At 53.1% G+C, this 14,297-nt stretch overlaps 8 protein-coding genes across 9 annotated transcripts; 4 read left to right on the top strand and 4 right to left on the bottom strand.

The window, feature by feature from the left end:
• Positions 1–164: 164 nt before the first annotated feature.
• CKM354_000991200 (uncharacterized protein) lies at positions 165–1,913 on the bottom strand (the record flags this gene model as incomplete). Its single annotated transcript, XM_044805353.1, has 4 exons — positions 165–385; positions 438–579; positions 632–1,381; positions 1,572–1,913. The coding sequence occupies 4 exons, from the start codon at positions 1,911–1,913 to the stop codon at positions 165–167; spliced, it is 1,455 nt and encodes a 484-aa protein (XP_044661288.1).
• A 775-nt stretch (positions 1,914–2,688) lies between these two features.
• CKM354_000991100 (uncharacterized protein) lies at positions 2,689–4,236 on the top strand (the record flags this gene model as incomplete). The annotated part of the gene is made up of 4 exons (XM_044805352.1): positions 2,689–2,748; positions 2,799–2,942; positions 2,997–3,722; positions 4,093–4,236. 4 exons carry the CDS (start codon positions 2,689–2,691, stop codon positions 4,234–4,236), a joined length of 1,074 nt encoding a protein of 357 aa, XP_044661287.1.
• Positions 4,237–4,442: 206 nt separating this feature from the next.
• Positions 4,443–4,925, bottom strand: CKM354_000991000 (uncharacterized protein; the record flags this gene model as incomplete). Its single annotated transcript, XM_044805351.1, has 2 exons — positions 4,443–4,469; positions 4,521–4,925. 2 exons carry the CDS (start codon positions 4,923–4,925, stop codon positions 4,443–4,445), a joined length of 432 nt encoding a protein of 143 aa, XP_044661286.1.
• Positions 4,926–5,617: 692 nt separating this feature from the next.
• CKM354_000990900 (uncharacterized protein) lies at positions 5,618–6,842 on the top strand (the record flags this gene model as incomplete). The annotated part of the gene is made up of 5 exons (XM_044805350.1): positions 5,618–5,882; positions 5,941–6,174; positions 6,244–6,476; positions 6,539–6,691; positions 6,747–6,842. 5 exons carry the CDS (start codon positions 5,618–5,620, stop codon positions 6,840–6,842), a joined length of 981 nt encoding a protein of 326 aa, XP_044661285.1.
• Positions 6,843–7,936: 1,094 nt separating this feature from the next.
• On the bottom strand, positions 7,937–9,461 carry CKM354_000990800 (uncharacterized protein; the record flags this gene model as incomplete). 2 transcript variants are annotated; one of them, XM_044805348.1, is made up of 3 exons in its annotated part: positions 7,937–9,035; positions 9,087–9,391; positions 9,459–9,461. In XM_044805348.1, the coding sequence occupies 3 exons, from the start codon at positions 9,459–9,461 to the stop codon at positions 7,937–7,939; spliced, it is 1,407 nt and encodes a 468-aa protein (XP_044661283.1). The 2 variants fall into 2 exon arrangements, with proteins under 2 accessions (XP_044661283.1, XP_044661284.1); XM_044805349.1 differs by lacking the exon at positions 9,459–9,461 and having other exon boundaries at positions 9,087–9,277.
• A 643-nt stretch (positions 9,462–10,104) lies between these two features.
• On the bottom strand, positions 10,105–10,674 carry CKM354_000990700 (uncharacterized protein; the record flags this gene model as incomplete). The annotated part of the gene is made up of 1 exon (XM_044805347.1): positions 10,105–10,674. One exon carries the CDS (start codon positions 10,672–10,674, stop codon positions 10,105–10,107), a length of 570 nt encoding a protein of 189 aa, XP_044661282.1.
• Positions 10,675–11,584: 910 nt separating this feature from the next.
• Positions 11,585–12,160, top strand: CKM354_000990600 (uncharacterized protein; the record flags this gene model as incomplete). Its single annotated transcript, XM_044805346.1, has 1 exon — positions 11,585–12,160. The coding sequence occupies one exon, from the start codon at positions 11,585–11,587 to the stop codon at positions 12,158–12,160; it is 576 nt and encodes a 191-aa protein (XP_044661281.1).
• Positions 12,161–13,384: 1,224 nt separating this feature from the next.
• On the top strand, positions 13,385–13,945 carry CKM354_000990500 (uncharacterized protein; the record flags this gene model as incomplete). Its single annotated transcript, XM_044805345.1, has 1 exon — positions 13,385–13,945. The coding sequence occupies one exon, from the start codon at positions 13,385–13,387 to the stop codon at positions 13,943–13,945; it is 561 nt and encodes a 186-aa protein (XP_044661280.1).
• Between the last annotated feature and the right edge of the window lie 352 nt (positions 13,946–14,297).

Below are 14,297 nucleotides of genomic sequence, written 5' to 3'. Positions count from 1 at the left end.
GATGAAGGGGTACGGAAGGCTTTTGTTGGGTATCCAAAGCAATGCAAATCGCCATGAGCAGAACCAAAAGTGCAATCAGCTCAAGAAAAGAGAACGTGCCGTCATCTGCAATCGCGGATTGGACTTCGTGACCTTCGGGATGGTGTCCGCCTGGCCTCCCGCGACTAGCCTTGGAAGCCACCGTAACCCCGTCCAAATGGAGCGGCTTGAGGGTTAGTTTGAGGAATGCCGTATCCAGCAGGTGACTGTGGATTGAAGCCGCCAGCACTGGGAGGAAGCTGAGCGCCTGGCCAGCCTGGCGCTCCCGGATGCATGGCCGAAGGTGTCATGCCTTGCTGTTGCCAGCCTGCTGCACCTTGCTGCTGGAAGCCTGCTGGTGTGGCTGCTATAGTCCGTCAGAACGAATCAAAAGGCAACAAAGAGGGAGAAAAGCATACCTTGAGGTGACATTGCAGCCGGCTGACCGTATTGTGGAAAGAAGGCTTGTGGCGTCGCAGCGGAGAAGGCAGAGCCTGGTGTCTGAGCGGTTGCTGGCGAAAAGCCATCGAATTGGCCGGTCGGAGGACGGTCTTTACCCCACTGCGAGTTGTCAGTATTGCGACAAAACTTCTCGGTCATTCTGCAAACTCACGCTGCATTTCAACGGGCGACCGTTGACCTGATATCCGTTCAACTGGCAGATCGCATTCGCGGCGTTCTCGTGTGTGTCCATCTTAATGAATGCGAAGCCGCGGTCAGATTGAAAGCGCGTTTCAGTGACGTAGCCGAAGTTCTGGAACAGTGGTACGAGGTCGTTCTGGGTGGTGTAAGGAGTGAGGTTGCCGACGTAGCAGGTCGTCTGCCACTGCGGCGTCTGAGCCACGACCATCTCGTAGGATTGAGTTCCCTGAGTGGGGAACTGGTGGTGGCCGTAAGGTGTTGTCGGCGTCAGGCCCATCTGAGCCATAGCCTGCTGCTGAGAGAAAGACGGTTGGCCCTTCTGGTTTGCCCAGTTGCAGCGAATGGCGCGAGATCCGAGCCACTCGCCATCCATCGAGCTCAGTGCCTTTTCGGCTTCGCCGCGGTCCCTAAACGCGACAAAGCCGTATCCACGAGATCGTCCGGTCTTCATGTCCCACATGACACGTGCTTCTGAGACATTGCCGAATGCGGAGAAAGCTTGCAAGAGCACTTCATCGTTGACCTCGTTCGAGAGATCGCCGACGAAAATGTGAAAGTGGTTCGAGGTATCCTCTTTCGCCGATGTGTTGGACTGGTATGCCCAGTTAACGCGAATCTCTTGCTGATGCACGCGCCTTCCATTGAGGGTCTGCATGGCTCTTTCGGCGGCGCCTGGGTCGTCGTACTCGACAAAACCGTAGTTGTAACCTTTTGATTGGAACTGATTCTGTCAGTGGTGGGTCCCGGACGGTAGCAGTGCTGATTGTTGTTCGCATGACTGAGCTGTCGCAGTGTGAAAGTAGTGTCATTGACGCTTTTGCGACAATGGTCGGACTCACGCACGCACAAGCAGGCGCCCACGTGCTGCGCCTGAATGCGGCAGGTTGTCACATGAAGGAAATTGTACTCACATTCTTGTCTGGGATGATCTTGACGCTTTGCACGTGTCCAGTCGTTTCAAATATCTGCTTCAGCACATCCTCCGTGACGCGCGGGTCAAGACCTCCCACGTAAAGCGCCCTTTTGTTGGGCTCCGGGGCCGCACGCCGCACCTGACCTCCTGCACTTGTTGGCGACATCATGTCCATCATCTCCGAGGGTGGAGGCTGGTAGTTTATAGGGATGCTGACGTTGAGCGCAGGCATCGGCGGAGGGGGCATGTGGCTACCAGAGCCATTCTGATGGCCTTGAGTGCCCGGCGCTTGGCCCGCGGTGGGCTGGTCGAATTCGGAGGCAGTCGTGGTATCGGCCATGGCGAAGACAGAGCGCTATGAGAGGGGGCGGAAGTAGGTTGCAGAAAGTCGCAATGCAGAAGGGCGTGAGTGGGAAAAAGCTGAATCGGAGCGGTTAGGCGCCGTACAGAAGGAATCCCTGGGGACGGGGAAGGAGAGCGGTGCGGAGGCTGAGTGAGGAGACTGACAAGGAGATGGACAGACAGCAGCAGGAGCAGCAGCCGTTTGATGGACGGTGGGAGAATCAACACCTACACCGCAGTGGAGAGATGGTGATTACCAGGTGGGGCTTCTGCTTGCTACGGCTGCGCGAGAGATTTGGTTGTCGGCGGCGGTGCGAAAAGCCAGGGGCGGCAACGTCCAGAATTGCGCGGGCGCGAGTATACGGTCGAGCAGCAGACACAGCAGTCGTACAGCAAACGAACAGACCGACAAAGGAGACAGATGGAAGAAAAGACGGGCGCGGAAAATGCGCAAGTTGGCGAGTGCAGAATGAGCTGAGCAGCAGCACCAGAAGAGGTCAAAGCCAGCAGCCGCTTTCGAGGGAAGGGGAAGCACCACCGCCGGCTCGGTTGCTCCTGCCGAACCCTATCCTACCCGCCGCTTGCACGCGGGACGGCGCTCACTAGTGCTTCTTGCGCGCGCCGTACCACGACTCGCTGTGACCTGATCATCCACCTCTTGACCATCTTCTGACATATCCAAGCCATTGATCTTGTTCACAGCGGTACTCACGCCTGGTCACGGTCCATCATACCGACTACGCTTGCATTACTATCGACAACATCAGATACTCATGGCGGCTGCGAATCAAAATGCGCTGCTGGACCAGCTGCAAGCTCAAGTCAATCTCGTTGTATGCACGATCTTAATCATCTGGCGATGAGCCCTCACTGACCCTTCCAGCTCGAGCAAACTGGAAGAGTGTTTGCCGCCGTCGACCCAAACTCCAAGAAAGCGCCAACAACTCAAGTCAACAAGCTGAAACAAATCCTGCCTAAGGCTCAGGCCAATTTCCAAGATGCTCTGGACGCGCTGGAAGAGGAGCTGGCAAGTCCTCGAATCAAGATGCCCACTCATTGGACGTGCTAACATTCGCTCTAGCAACTGGCGCAACTGGTGATGCGACGCGACCTCGCACTGCTTCGTGAACGCCAAGGAATTGCAACAGAGCCCCCGGCCACATCTGTCCAGCAGCCGGTTCCAGGACCGCACTCTGCCAATACACTTGATCAGCAACAACCGGAAGTAGAGCCTGAGACCGAGAAGACTACCACCACAGCTCCAGCAGACGAGGACGTGACCATGGAAGACTCACAGCCAGAACAGCAACGCGCCGAAGCCGAGCCGTCTGGAGCGGAAATGGAAGTCACAAAGACAGATCAGAAGACACAACCCGAAGCCAGTGCTCCCGAGACGACAACGACATCAGAAACTCCTACCCAGCCAACCGTCCCAGTTGCTCCTCAAAACGATGCCAAGCCAGCAGAATCCAGCCTCCAAGTCGACACAGCTCCGAGCAAGCCCAGCGGCGAAGATGAGAAAGGACCCGACACTGCCAAGGAAAGCATCAACAATGACCTTGACTCTCTGTTCGGTGGCGGCGACAATACCAACGATGGCGGAAACGAGTTCAGCTTTGACGAGAACGCCACGGGAGAGATCGACTTCGGCGACTTTGGGAATTTCAACGGCGACAACGCAGACAACGACAACATCTCATCTCTACTCCCAGGCCTCGAGGACTATGCTAATACACAAACCAACAACACTAGCGGCGCAGAGCTGGATCTCAACTCGTTCTTCACCAACACTAACGAGCAAAATAATGTAAGTATCTTCCTCAACTTCGTGGAAAGCACCTTCGTCCATCGCACAAACCTTCTACGGTACTGTGCACATATACATATGCACATATGCTTGCTACAAATCACTCGGGGTATGTGAACCATACTTCCGAATCACGGCAGCACTGTTGGGGCCGAGTTCCCGTTCTCCGAAAGACCGCGGTACCGTGGAACATCAAAATCAATCCCACGGAGCTGCAGCAACACTGCACAATCTCGTCAAGAGTTCCTGCGTGCTTCGCCCTCTCCCCATGGATCACTCTGGCCATGAGTCGCCGCGCACATGCACGCTGTTTGAATCGTGCCCAGGAGAGCATGACACAAAGACAACAATTGCTAATAACTCACAATAGGCGACTCGCTCTGCCGGTGGCGATGAAGCACGAGACACCACATTCGACGACCTCATGGACCTTGCTAACTTCGACGGGAACATGGGTGATGATGAGAACAACAATAGCACTGCGGACTTGGACTTTGACGCTCTGTTCAACTGAACTTCCTTCGCACCTGGACATTACAGATTGCGTTTCAAGGAAGTCAAGTCCCTTCTTTGCATTTTGACAGAATATCCTCTGCTTATTCTCAAAGATACAGTTTGTTGCGACTTCCAAGCCCTGCTTCTAGCGATTTCCATCCATACAAAGGCAACTTCGTCGACCTCGAACATCCTTCCACTCGCTCGCGGTCTCAAGCCATGACCTTAAGCATCATCGACGATGCGAAGCGCCTTTCAGGTGTTAGTCTATGAGCGACACGGTACGCAATGAAGTGGACATACTTTTTCGTTGCCGTAGGCTTGTTTAGCTTCGGCTTCAGCGTCCCTCTGGTCGACGACCCGAAGAGCTTTTTCGTTGCCATACGCTTGTGCAGCTTCAGCACCAGCGTCTCTCTGATCAACGACCCGGAGAGCTTTCTCATTGCCGTAAGCTTGTTTAGCTTCAGCACCAGCGGACCTCTGGTCAACAACCCGAAGAGCTTTCTCGTTGCCGTATGCTTGAGCGGCCTTTGCATCCGCGTCTCTTGCGTCGACGATCCGGAGAGCCCTCTCATTGCCATAGGCCTGTGCAGCGGACTCTGCTGCGATCAGATTGGTAGGGCGGCTATATGCCTGGGGAGCCACAGGTGCTGCTGCCACTGACAGGATCATCGCGGCCAGGCCCGCCGTTAAGTACAGGAACTGCATGGTTGGAGTTGAGGAGATGGTGGTGAGAATGGTGGTGAGCTGGCTCGAGAAGGTCTGGAAGTCACGCTCTTTTCACTCTACCAAGTTCCAGCGCTATGTGCTTCTTTTTGTAGTAACAGCTAATCCTACTGCGGCGCAAGGGCCTTGGGCTGCATGGCGAGCCTCGGGAGGCGGTATGCGATCGGCACAGCTCGAACCAGTTGAAGCTCTTCCTCTGCGTCTCGAGCTTTCGAGATGTCTGCCTGCGTGAGCCTGACTTTTCGCAACGGCTAGCAGTACATCCTGACAACCTCTCACCGCTGCAGCCAGGCTGGCGAAGGCACACGGAGATCTCTTCGAGCACTTGTGTTGACAGTTCATCCTGGGAAAGCCTCTGGTATAATCGCATTCGCATACGGTCTGTACACATGCAGTTGAAGTAGTGCCAAGTAAGCTAGCCGTGTGCTTGGTGTCCAGCTCGCCTGCAAGTGGTTGGCTGCAGCCTCGAAGCTTGTGCAGAAGTGGCAGGTGAAGTGGTATTAAGCGAACGTGCATGAACATGTATAACTCAAATCGACCAAGAGACGCCGTTGACGAGGCAGAAGATCGGCCTACCACATGGCTTCGCAAACACTGAGGTGAACTCTGACAAGCACCACGACCATTCTACAAAGCAATTGTTCTATCGAGCTGAAGGAATCACATCACACCATATGGAGACAGCTAGTAGTGGACGCGGCTCTTCCGACGACCTGGACACGACAAGCTCGAGCAGTGAAGCACGGTTGCTGGGCGGTATAGCCTGGGAAAAGGCTGCTACTTCACCACAGCAATCGTCCTCGCCTAGTCTCATTCGCCGCCACTGCATAACAATTCTGAACATCTGCCTATTCGTCACATCATGCATATTCTTTACACTGTCCTTCTCTCGCTCCGGAGGCAGCAATAACTGGCTACTCCAACAGACATCTTTCTACTGTAAGACGATCCCGTGACCGCGAAAAGACATTATAGCTGAGACGCTCACTTCTCACAGCCCCAATATATACTCGCTACGACATAGATTTTCAACAAAAGACTGTCGTTGGACCACTCTTCAACGAAGACAGCCTTTCACCCGAAGAGGCGCTCCTCCGCGCTTACCCGTCTCCTGAGACCGAAGCTCTATGGGACGAATACGAAGAAATAGGGACTCTGATCATCTCCTCTGATGATGTTCGACGACTGGGAAAAGACCCTAGCACGACTGTGAAAGCTCCTGTGGATTTCGGTTTGTCTCAATCCCATCAATCGACTGTTTCAGTCTGCGAGAGTTGCTTGCTGACCTTTCTATGTCTAGGCTATGGCCCCGATGCCCACCTCGCGATGCTCGATGGCCAGCATGCCATCCACTGCCTCAACACTCTCCGACGCTATGCTTATCGAGAATACTTCTACCCTAACCTCACAGCCTCGACAACTCCTGGCAAGAGTCCTTTCTCACCACTGGCTGAGGCACATCTGAGTCATTGTCTGCATATTTTGCTGCAGACGCTGACGTGTAAACCTTCATTTGATTTGATTACTATGAATGTAAGTTCAGTACCCTTCGCATGTTTGCTTTACTGTGGTCGGTCGCTGACACTTCACATCAGTGGGTCGAAACACAAATCAATCCTTACCCAGACTTCGCAATCAATAAGAAGTGCATTGATTACAAGCAGATGAAAAATTGGCAAACGAAGAATAAGTTGTCAAAAGAGCAGTGGTTGGAGGTGGGGGATCGAGGGCCCCAGAAGGGAGCCAAGGTGAGTGTCGTCAGCTCGAGCAACTCAGTTCCAAGACGCACTAACGTGATGACAGGTCTTCCCGATGGCCCCGAAATTGGCTGCTTGGGTGGCCGCGACAGATGTAGACACGGGGAAACAGAAGGCAGAGCAGGTGGGACATCATGGTTGAGTGTTAAGACCAAAGTAGAGGCAGACGAGCAGATTCAGAGTCATGGAGACGATGTTTGGCGACCCTGTGCGTGAAGCAAGAACATTCCACGTCTGAGATGCTCTAAATCTGCCTAAATCTGCCTGAACGCATCTAAATTGCCCTATAAATCTCATCGCTCCACAGAAGCGAGCTGTTAAATTCACCTAAATTTCGCTAAATTTCACCTGCTCTCTTCTTCAAGGCGCTCGCAGTATCAAGTGCCAGTCTAGAGAGAGGGAATGCTATCCTTATGCCAACGCTCGACGATACCATCAGTCGCCCTTTGTGGTCCATACCTCGCTCATGAACAGCGTGTGACTCGTGGAGAGATTGTGCTCTCTTCCTCACAGCCCCGTACTGAACGTCAAGACAAATAGCGAGAAGAATGATGTCAAGACAAAAGAACAGAGGAAAGCGATTCAAAGAAGTCAATCCTACTTTTGCATTTCGTCGAAAATCTCTCTACTCGTTCTCGGCATCATAGCTCTTCATTTCATATGCTGCGAAAACACATTTTTCGCTGCTCCGTACCATATCGTTCTCCTTTCATCCAAGATTTCTCGTTAATTCTCCGTCTACCAAGTTCCTTTCTGCCTGATGTTTACTAGCCTTGACTCCCTACGCTATGCGTGAAGCCAAGTGCTGCTCAGAGATCGCGAAGAAGCCCAGTAAATCGTGTTTTGCAAGTTTGCTCTAGTTCGCTGGTCGTCGTTGTGGTCGTAGCAGTAGCTGCCTCAAGTGCGCAAATACATGGATGAAGTCATGGCGTTGCTTTGCTTTTTTTTTGGGTGTTGCGTGATGCGTTGGAATTGAAGCGTCATGTCAAGTGGCAGAGATAGCATGGTAGCTGTGCTGCGCTGTGCGTCTTTCGGAAGGCTCCATAGCTTGCGTGCAAGTGCTGCAAATTGCGAAGGATGAGAGGGAAAGAGCAGGTGTGGTCGTAGTTCGTAGCAGGTGAAGCTTTGAAAAGAAGCGGTCGTAGCTCGTAGCTTTGTCGTAGAAGCGCTTGCTTCTTTCATACCATACTGGGCCGTTTCGTGTGAGATCGGGTCGCGTTGTAGTGCTGCAGCATTTCAAGGACGTTCCAGATCATCAACATCCAGCACTTGACCTTCAGAGTTGACACCCATCGGACGAGGCAAGTAATGAAGAGGAATCTCGGGTCCAGAAGTCATGATGGTAACCAGTGGAATCGTGTAGACGACCGGCAAATCGCCCTCGAAAGTCACAGTCTCAAGTCCGCGAATCTCAGTCAAAGCTTTGAGTTTGGAAGCAAGGACGTTATCTGGATAGACTTGGCCTGGGAAGCCCAAGAAGTCGGGCTTCTTGTGATCGTTGAAGGTGATCTTGAGATGCTTAAGCGCCTGGCTGTTCGCGAGAGCGCGGATGAAGCACGGCTCGAAGTTGAAGACCCAGAACCAGCCTTGCATATTGATATGTATCGTCGTGACGCGCTCGAGAGTGCGACGAGGGATGAGGCCGAGGACGCTTGGGATTTTGCAGTCTTGATCATCGAATGTCTTGTCTGCCGGGAAAGTGATGTTCAGTGGCTTCTTCGCAAGGACTTCGGCGGCTTCTTCGTGCATCTGCTTGTTGACGACGAGGACGGTAGGTGTTGTTCGAATTGGGAAGGGAAATGTCGCGGTCCTGTCCGGCCAGTCGGAAAGACCATCAGCGAGCTTGTTGGAAACGTCTGACCAGTCGAGAGAGTGCTCGTAGATCATGTCGCGGATCTCTCGAGGAAGGCTGAAGAATTTGCATGCTGGACCTGCCATGAGCTCCTTGGCTCTAGCAGCTTCGTCGACATTGAGACCGCGGAGGACAACCTCGCCGATACCTCGTGCTTTGCTCAAAGTCGCAAGGGCTTTGGTCATTGTGTCGCGGAAGCCACACTTGAATCTGCCGCTTTCGTGACAAACTGTCATATGCTCCACCAGCCCGGGGGCATTGAGCTCGACGGTCAACTTCTTGAGCTTGTGCTCGCCTGTGCTCAAGAGCTCACCGAGTTGCTTCAGTAGGTTGATGTACCCAAACCAGCTCACCGTTCGGCCCCAGTGATCGGTCGTGCCATGACCAGCATCTGTGATCTCGATGCTGGATAGCTTGCGAATAACGTTGGGGGAGATGACATCCTCAAGTCTGTGGCCCAGAAGTCCATGCTGGAAGGTGGCACTGTATAGGGTCAGCCATTGTGTTTGTCATACAGGATCGAGGACGACAAACCCTTGCTTCTGGAGCACCCACGATGCCTCGCTCGAGATCTGCTTGCAGACCAAGAAGATCGGAGGCGTAGATTTGAGCGACGTGCGTTGCTTGCGGGGAGATCTGGTCTTCTTGACACAGACAGCTTTCTCTAACTCCTTGTCGAAGAATTGATCTAGGGTCGTGAGATCGACGGCGAAGGCATAGACCATATTGCGTAGCTCTGGTGGCAGAAGAAGAAACGGAAAGGTCTTCTTGATGACATTGACCTGGAAGCGAGTGACCCGCCGCCTGCTCTCGAAGAGCTGCTTGGAGGTTACGCGGTCCTACGTTGAATGTAAATCAGCATGAGGAGCCAGGAGCCAGTGGAACGTACGGCCGACATTGACTTACCATTGTTCAGTGAGCAGTTGCTGGTCAACTGTGCCTAACGGTGCTGACGAGGATGCTGGAGACAGCAATACTGGCACTGCTGCTCAATAGATCGCTGCCTTGGGTGGATGGTAGATGGCTGAAGGTGAGCGACAAATTGTTGTTGCAAAGAGATTGTGGTTCAAGTGGCAGCAAGAAAAGCAACAGAAGACACGGTGGTAGATGACCATGCATGCCAGCTGGCTGCCTGCTACCAGTGGCGCTACCAGTTTCACGTGGCAGAGTGAAGTATAGAGCTTCCAATGGCCTGCATGATGGGGGTGGGGAGCAAACGGGAAGGCCTTGAGGTCGTGGTGGGAGTCCGCCAGGCATGTGTTGGGAGACCTGGTCGAGCACTACCAGAAACCTCCATCGTAACCGGGAATCCGATTGCCAGTATAGACAGCCCAATGGCCAATAAGCTTGTAATACCATAGCTTCCTGTGCAATATCTCCAGCCATTGTGGTATTGTTCTTTAGACAGCCCAGGTCTATTGTCGACTACTGTCCCGAGCCTGTCCCAGTTGTTCATCACACCTCTCCCAGCGCCGTGCTTCACTCAATCCTCAGCTGCAACTTCAGCTGCCAGCTCGGGCAAAAATGAGCAATTAGCGCGCATTAGCTTGTTTCAGAGCTTAGGCACAGGCGCTTGGCGTCGATATGAGCGAAAAGAATACCAGTCACGATAGACATCGCGTTCATTCACCCAAGTCTCATAGATTTGCTTCGCTGTCCCCTGATTCTCTGCCTGGAGCATGCGCTGATAGACATCCAATTGCTCCATAAATCCGGGATTCGGCTCGCAAACACCACGCCCTTCACGAAGCTGCTCGAGAGCTTCATCAGGAGTGAGGGCGTATTTCCACATCAGATATGCGATGACGACAGTTGCGGACCGGCTCTTGCCCATCGCGCAGTGGACGAAAACGGCGCCGCCTTTACTTAGTGCTTCGTCAATAAACGCTGTGGTCTTTGGGAGGTGTTCCAGGAGATTCTCGTTCGGGTCATCATCGAGCTTGATGTGCATGCGCTTGTATGCGTTGAGGTATTCTGCTTCATAGAGCTCGTAGTCCAGCACGCTAATCACATGCGTGATCTTCGACTGTTGAAACAGCGGCTGCTGTGAATACAGCGCTGCATAGCCGCCGATCCAGAGGCCGCCACCTTCTGTTCGCGGCACTTTGTCCAGCCAGCCCATTGCGAAGGAGAACGCTGACGTGAACGAACCTTCCAGAGAGTTGTGGGAAAGTGTGAGAGACGAAGAAAGAACATGTGAAGTGAGCTGAAGTCGGCAAACTTTTGAGCTTCACCTCGGCTCGGCAAATCCGAGTCTCACTCGATTACTTACCATCATTGACTCCTGACCATCAACTCTCGACAGTGTTGCAGATTCGTCAAGCACTATGGACTACACTCTGACGACAACAAGATTCAGACGAGTAGTCTGTACGTCTTCAGCTTGACCATGTCTCCGCCTCTCAAATGTGAAGCCGAGCTCGCAATGCCTTGTTTGCGAAGGCCAAGTGAGCCAGGCGCCTTCAGCACACGGGTGCCCTTCTCAAAACCAAACCGACGAACTAGCTCACATAGATGGCATGGAAGGAAGCACACCTTTTGGGGATGAATACACTTTACCAACACCTCAGACCGCTCCCATCCAAGAAACTCAGATACCCCGTCGTCGCACACGGCAGAGACCCGTTTCACGGAAAGCGCGACATTGAACAATGAATCCACCTCGATTCAAGACTGAACAAAGCGAAGCGACATTCACGCTCTATTGTACACTACCTCCTCATCGCAACGACAATGCTATTCACGAATGCGCCATTCACACGCTTTGTTCTTCTCCCACCTCTTTCTTCTAACAGATAAAGGAACCTTCCCTCACAATGCCTCTTGTGAATACGGTATAAGAAAACACTCTCGCACTTACGCTGTCACGCTCGCAGTACCGTGTCTCAAACCCCTCAAAACAAGTCGCACACTCAGCCCTGCGATCTTTTCTGAACCAAAACACGACCGACACACTCGAGCTAGTTCCGGTTAACAGCTTGAGAAAGATCATCTTCGCCTCCCACTTTCTCCCAACAAAGGAACAAACCAACATGCATCTCCACGCTGTGCACCGCAGCGACTACTACTCCGTACCTAAGGAGCTCTACCAATCCTCAATCTTGACTCGCGACATGCCCAAGACGGGCGAAGGCAAAGAAGAACCCACCTGGAAAATCCTCGGAAAAGTACTCATAGCACTCGCCGTAATCTTCAGCCTCATCGCAGTCGTCTCTTACATCTACAGCAAGATTCGAGCTCGTCGCTTGAATCGCAAAGTCAGAGGACAGATGGCTCACCTCGAATCCGGATCCCTCCGTAAGACACAGAATCCACGGACAGCGGCTAAGCAGAAGCCTGTGCAATCAGCTTTCGTTGGACAGAGGCTCCCGCATCCAGATGAGTACGATCTGGGCAGCCAGCGTATTCCACAATCCTACGATATGGGAGTGATAACCAAACCTGGTGCCAGTCACGCGCGGCAATGGGCAAGACCAAGACATGCTGAGATGGACGCTGGATTCGAGAAGGCGCCGGTCAGAGGTAGTGTGATTGAGGTTCCGGCTGGCGTACAGCGACAGGAGCATCCTGAGCGTTCGCGCGCAAGGGATAGCTGGGAGAAGTTCTGAGGTGCCGCTGAAAGAGTAGTGTGAGCAACATATTGCCCGACTTGAAATCTAGATGTGAACGAAAATTGTAGGTCCTGGTGACTTGCAGCAATGAATAATGATGCCTCTTTTCAAACCTTTGAAACTTTCCAGACATGTTTCTCTTCTCCGGTAGTTCTGTATAGTTCGAATGTGCACCCCACGAGGATACCTGCGCCATGTAAGCCGATCACTTCAGATCACGATATCGTGGCGAGTTCTGGATGGTCCTCTAATCGGCCCATTTCAGCTTGAGCTGACGTTCGACTTGACTTCGTGATCAGCAGGCTGTGTAACATTTGCAATCAGCGTGCTTGATGCACAACGTCTCATGCTACTTGATAAGCGATGCAGAATTGCCGGTTCGCCAACCAGCTGCCTTTCAGAATGCATGAATCTCACCTCGTCACCCGGACATCGGAAATTTCAACGCCAATCTGGTAGCTCGCAGGCAGTAGAAGCGAGTATTGTAAAAAGAACTTGGCTTGCAGCCCAAGGCTGCTACTAATCATGCTCTCCGCTGACGGGCAAGGCAGCTACGTCTGCTTGCGAGAATACTTGGGTACGCAGATCTCAGATGGCGTCCGCCATGGCCGTAACGCGCTCGGCTATATCGCGTGGGCATTGGTTCGCAGCGGTCGGCGCGATGAGATGGTGGGGGGCGCGAGAAGCAATGAGCTGTAGCTCGACCACAACTAGCCGCCTTCGCGGCAATAGTGATGCATTACGAAGGCGGTCCGCGGCGTAGTCAGGTATATGGACGGTGATGGTATAAGGTCGCTCGGTGGTCGTGACGCTGGACATGTCTTGTCGTGACAAAGAGTCTTGTGATTGAGAAAGGACGAACGACGTCTTTGTTCGGAGCAAGGATCGATCGCGTGCCGATTCGGGCCTTCTCGGAAGCTTGCAGTCACAGACGGCAGTGACCTTTGACGAGACGCGGATTGGAGACTTATGTTCTCCACGCCGCAACTCTGCCACGGCTGCACGACATCGACTAGCACCACCACACGCCGGTCCACGACTCGCTCCCGACATCACCACGACTTCAGCGTGGCCCGACGAGTACAGCGACATTGAGTACAATCCTCGGCGGCCGACCGGGACAAGACAGAATCTGCCATACGCCCTCGGCTGCTGGACAGTCGAGGATATATCGTTCCCCAAAGTGACGACACCACCGGACAGAGTCACACATCTACCAGCATGCCTACACAAAGACCGTCCTTCCTCGGTGGCTTCCTCACGGCTTTCCGAGCACATTCTTCTCCACAACATAAGGCTTCCTCCTTGAACACAGCGGCCGCGGTCGCAGGCACAGCAACAATATGGACAGCAGCACCACAACCCGCCAGAAATCCCTCACCTGGACCTGAGACGACGGTCACAAGTCCTAAGCCCATCAACCCCAAAACAAATCCTTACACCGCTCAGTCATCTACGTCACACACGACAGACCGACAACTAGTAGCGTATCCTCCGTCTCTCGAGCACAGCGTGAGTCCGTTGACTCATCTACCACGATCGCCTCCTTCGCCCGGTCCACAGAACAAACCACAGCCAAACTACCCATCGGTTCAAGATGTGCGGCGATCGAGGCGAGGGAGCGACAGCAGCACCGAAGGATATCGGGAAGTGCGAAATGGCAGCGAAAAGTGGTTCATCGGGGGGCTGACTTCCAATGGCGAAGAGCGGTACTACAAATTGAGCATGGTCAAACGAGACAAGAGCTCCGACCGGATATCGACGGATCAAATGAGTTTATGAAAGAGAGAATTTTAACGACATGATGAGCATTTGTGGTATGTTTCTTGCAAGGCGTTCACGTGCCTATGGACAGGCAGGGTTTGGAAGAGAAATGGCTACACTGAAATGAGCTGCATATCGGGTACTTTTCACGAAGAATGAGAGGATAGAATGTACACACAACAGCGGCAACAACAAACAAATACGCGGGAGAGATGCATATCCGGCGCAGTGAGAGAGGGGTGCTGATTAGGGCAATTGCACATAGGTGAGAATGAAGCGTGGCTGTCCCTCGTGGCAGCCACTGAACCGACAAGTGGAACAGCAATGTTGAGCGGAAGCCCCTCCAAGTTCACAAGCCTTTATGGCATCA

The sequence above is a fragment of the Cercospora kikuchii genome (genome assembly GCF_019650295.1).
Source record: "Cercospora kikuchii DNA, contig_00006, whole genome shotgun sequence".
NCBI lineage: Eukaryota > Fungi > Ascomycota > Dothideomycetes > Mycosphaerellales > Mycosphaerellaceae > Cercospora > Cercospora kikuchii.
This window is presented reverse-complemented; position numbering and strand designations above follow the sequence as displayed.